At 42.0% G+C, this 5,073-nt stretch overlaps 1 protein-coding gene across 1 annotated transcript; it reads left to right on the top strand.

Annotated features, from left to right (window-relative positions):
- Nucleotides 1-1,751: 1,751 nt before the first annotated feature.
- LOC137257854 (ADP-ribosylation factor 6-like) lies at nucleotides 1,752-4,430 on the top strand. The gene is made up of 4 exons (XM_067795337.1): nucleotides 1,752-1,868; nucleotides 2,662-2,838; nucleotides 3,649-3,783; nucleotides 4,252-4,430. Exons 1-4 carry the CDS (start codon nucleotides 1,778-1,780, stop codon nucleotides 4,413-4,415), a joined length of 567 nt encoding a protein of 188 aa, XP_067651438.1. The 5' UTR covers nucleotides 1,752-1,777; the 3' UTR covers nucleotides 4,416-4,430.
- Nucleotides 4,431-5,073: the final 643 nt, after the last annotated feature.

Raw genomic sequence — 5,073 nt, 5'->3', positions numbered from 1 at the left:
TACTAGTTCAATACAAGTCAAACATGTATACTACACATAGGTTCTTTAGCAAGTTAAATAACACAAAGGACTCTTTCACCTGTATAATAATCAAAACATGTTTTCACTGCCTGTATCACAGCCATTATTAAGCGCTGTTCCAGTGTTGACACGAGTCAAGTCACAGTTTCTTAATTTACCACGTTGTGACTCCCAGTGTTATTTTGTTGTTAAACATTTCGTGACAAAAATAGGTACAGGTCAATATCGAAACCGAATTGCTTTGATGGTTTGTTGTTTTACGCCGCTCTCAACACTATTCCAGCTATACGGCAGCCATCTGTAGGTAACTGAGATTGGAGCAGACAGTCCTGTGATCAGCAGCATGGGCGTCGAGACATATGATGTCATCTGTCTACCAAGTCAGCTAGGCTGACTACACGTCCCCCGTTCGCCTCCCACAAGACCGATACTAACCTGGATATTCACGAGCGAGACGGAAATGCGACACAAATCAAATAAAAATGTACACGTACAAGGAAAATAACAATTCCCAACAGTCAAAATATCTAGCATATAAATGCCGTCCTTCAGCTATGCTCTCATTAGAAATTAAGATATCTTGCTGATGCGACTGTCATCATGCACTTTATCAGTAGCCCCAATTTTGTCCACGCGCGTACGTGCACGTGGGTATAGGTCATCGACGATCGTTATAAACGATGCATCTCATACTGGACTTGTTCAGTTTTCTCATTTTATGTTTTTAAAACTCGTTTACTAGTTCATAACATGAAAACATACGTCAAGAGACATGCGCATGCTTAACAATGTTTGTCGTCTAAACAAAAGAATGATTATGATTATTTCGAATGGCAACAATACAAAATTCTCCATTCTCCCAGCACCACAGAAGAAGATGAAGTGAAAAGGAGGAAATCCGAGTAAAAATTGTTGCCACCTGAACATGTGTGAGAAATGGAGCAATTTGATTAACATAACGCATAAAGATTCGCTGTGGTGCACACTGTATGACATACATTTCACTGAGACCCAATAATTTTGCTGAAACTAAATAATTTCAAATTAAATTCAAAATGACGAAATATATGATATTTAATAAGATGGATTTCGTCAATTTAAGCCCATGCGACATCAAACCTAACGGCCAGGAATTCGTAAATTTACCCCGTTTTCAGACCCATCGGTCGAAATAAACATTATATCTCCGTAAAGCACATTGCAAACATTGTTGTCAAAGCATCCTCGGTTAAAATGCTCGCTGGTCCTCAGAGACATGTCACATTAAAGAGAATCATAAGAGGTTCTTTTGAGCTCGTTGGTTAGATGACTGTTCTTGAATACTAGCTTGCTTTGACATGTACAATATATGTGTTTGTATTACCTGAGCGAGTTCGCAAACTCATGACACTGTTTTGTGTCAAAGTCACGTGATCACTTTGTTGTGGTGATAGTCGCGTGACGTCATTTTCTCCAGCCTGTCGCGATCCACATCGCAGTGATGAGCTATTTATAGAACTCCACGTGGCCTGAAATTGACAAGGCAATGTTGCGTGTTGTATATTTCGTCGCCTAGCTTAAGTATATAAGGCTGACAGTGGTGTTTATATTCATATCAACGACAGTCAGGCAGACATACAGCACAGAGAATAATAACTGGTGATATTTCAGAGTAGAAAAGTAAAATCGGAATACAGCTTTACTAAGTTACTGTTTCTGTAGAACAGGTCACATTTCGAGTCGTTATCGTGTTGAAGCGAAGTTTTGTGACATCACAATGGGTTTGTTACTGTCAAGGCTTATGCAGATCTACAGCGAGTTTTCATCGGAGCCATCGCGTATTCTGATGCTTGGGTTGGATGCGGCAGGTAGGCAGATCAGAGATGTTTGTTTGAGTTTATGTCTGTTAATTTACGCATTGATCAACATCCCATTTATCTGACGTATCATCGAGTTGAGTCTCCCGCCCGGATCCTGCTAGCTTTTTACAGCAATTTTAACTATATCGGTTGACGAAGATTGTAATCCGGATGTAATTCGCGAATGATAAGACATATGTAATAATAGTAGGCCTTTTTCCTTATGTTTTACTCGCACAATCAGTATGAAACGTTCCTTGATTATCTAAATCAGCTTTAGATTTTAGAATAAACATTGATGTGGCGAAATGTGAGGTGTGGCATATAAATAATTACTAAAGGTTCACAATAACATTGATATAAAACCAGTTACATCGCCTCGACAGGAAGGCGAAAGACTCATCACATAAATGATATCTCTCCACTTGTCACGATGTTCGACTATGTGTTCGTTATGGTAATCAGGAGCAAACACTCATTCAGTGTATACGTTTGAAATTTGAACCGCATGCCGTTCCGGAGGCCGAGATTAGAGTGAGTATAGTTTTACGCCGACATGGCAATGCTCCAGCAATGTCACAAAGACTGATCGAGTTTCAGTCATACGAACCATGTGAGAATTCAAACCTGTGTCTGAATCGTAAAAATCAAACGCTTAAACATTAGGCCATCGTGACCCTTTAACCTACATTGAATAAGAAAAACATCATATTTGTGCGAGGTTAGTATATGCGGTCCTCGGTTTAGAATTGAAAGGACTGTTTGTTTTCCGTGTTTTACTGATCTGGTGTCGTTGTTCCAGGTAAGACAACGATCCTCTACAAAATGAAGCTGAACGAAAGCGTGTGCACCATCCCCACCATCGGCTTCAACGTGGAGACCGTCAGCCCGGTGAAGGGTGTGACGTTCACGGTGTGGGACGTGGGTGGTCAGGAAAAGATCCGACAGCTGTGGAAACACTACTACCTCAACACACAGGGTAGGTCAATACTACTACCTCAAAACATAAGGCAGATCAACACTGTACCCATGTGGGGAATCGAACCGAAGTCTTCGGCGTGACAAGACAACCCTTTAACCACTGGGTTATCTCACCACCCCCGTTATACATTAAAATGGGAGTCATACTCTTTAACACAGAACAATACAGGGCGCACAGTAGGACCACACAGGCTGGGGTTATGGCCGACAAAGTGAGGTAGATATCTGAAAATGGCTGAGTGAGTCTTGACGGGAGACAGCCTGTTGCTGGGCCCTCAGCTGCAGCCTGGCTGTTCTGGTGTGTCGTCATACCCGGACTGGGTGGATCGACATTGACCTTAATGCCGCGGTTGGCCAACACACGCGACCACGACATGGCTGTTAAACAACGCCGTAAGACAATACTTGTATCAAGACCTACGGTTTAGGTTAGGAACACGAACTAAATAACGCCTTTCCCTATCTAGATTTAAATATGACAGCTCGGCTGAGTTAAAATATGTCATGAATAATACCATCTCTTTTGATTGGTTAGCCAAACAGATAATTTTTTTTTGCATTTTCCGAAAACTTACCGCGCCATTTACTAGCCTCTGAACCGGATTGTCTGACAATGGAATAGGTGTGTATGTTAATAGGTATCAATGTTTGAACGATGTCACTGACATCGTATTATTGTATACATTACGTTTCTCGTGTACATCACGTAAGAAGCCTGTGAAGTTTTTATTGCTGTTGGGAAGGATTCGCGCATTTACACACCCATTTACGGCAAATGTGTAGAAGGAAGTTCTTAAATGCTGTCTAGGTCTGATCTACGTGGTGGACAGCGCAGATCGTCTGCGCATGAAGGAAGCCAGGTCGGAACTCCATGGGATCTGCAGTTCGCCGGAGATGGAGGGGGTGCCGGTGGTGGTGATTGCCAACAAGCAGGACCTGCCAGGTGAGTGCGTCAGAAAGGTCCATGTGAGTTACGACCGGCAAGACTAGTGGTTGATACTATAAAAAGTGGCACTGTTAGGGAGAACTGATACCAAGGCGTTTGTATAGGTATGTCACATTCCTGCCATGCGCTAGCATTCTGTATAGTTCGGGGCCCGTGGTGTTTGGAGGTCCAAACCAAGGTCATCTGTGGAGAGCTAACACCTTCACAACATGGTCACCCTAGGGCCGCTAGCATATAATAGCCAGCATTGATTATATCACTTCGTGTTTTCAAAGACCATGTTCTCTGGAGTTTCAAACGAAAGGTCATTTTTAAACTGCCAGGTGACTTGATTCAGCACGAAGGAGAAGGAGTATATTTTATTCATGTATTAACCATTTCATTATTCTAGTTTGTGGAACTGAAGTACATGTACTAGTATATACTTTGTCTTGTATATGCATGTGTTTGTGTTTCTGGACACAGGTGCCCTAAAGCCCTCTGAGATTGTCGATGAACTTGACATGAGTGACCTCAAAAACCGGAAATGGTACATACACGGCGCATGCGCACCTAATGGAGAAGGATTGTTGGAATCGGTGCAGGAAATGTCACGACTCGTGAAAGACTTTCAGAAGAGTCGTAGATGATGAGTATGGGTGCTCCACAATATGAAACATAGCGAAACTATCAAAACTTCACAGTGGACAATTATGTGACGTATGAAGGGACAAACTGTACCGAGAATTGGGACAGAAGATGGAGTCGCCATAGCTCTTCGGGCCACTGAGTATGTCTATCATCCTATGTGTAACTAGCTGTGACGGACAAACTTGATATCGGTGTTCAGGGTTCACTCTAGTGTGACTGTGTGAATTTCATATGTACGTCGATTTTGAAATCAACGACATGTTCTTGTGAGTGTTGTATTATGCCGCATGTGCAGCTATTGGCCACAAGCTGTGACTGACTGTAGACTGTGATACGTTGACCACGTCATATCCGAAACTGTTCATCTGAATGACTTTACGTAATTTCTCGGGTTTATTATGATTTTGTTGTAAATATGCTGTAAATATTTGTTTATTTTTTCTTTATAATAAACACGTTTTTACCCTTGATTTCCTGAGACACAAATACCTAATGGTGCCAGTATGTGAGTTAGTGAGTGAGTGTGGATGTCACAGACAAGTAACTGGAGCAGTGTTCAGTGAAAATTTGAGGCGCCAGGGGATGGAAATTGTGGGAAATCCTTTCTGGCCATCTTGGCTGTATATAACCAGATTGGTGTTATAACCAGGCTACACT

Source organism: Haliotis asinina, chromosome 12, assembly GCF_037392515.1.
Source record: "Haliotis asinina isolate JCU_RB_2024 chromosome 12, JCU_Hal_asi_v2, whole genome shotgun sequence".
Taxonomy (NCBI): domain Eukaryota; kingdom Metazoa; phylum Mollusca; class Gastropoda; order Lepetellida; family Haliotidae; genus Haliotis; species Haliotis asinina.
Note: the sequence above shows the minus strand (reverse complement) of the source record. Positions and strands in the feature narration are given on the sequence as shown.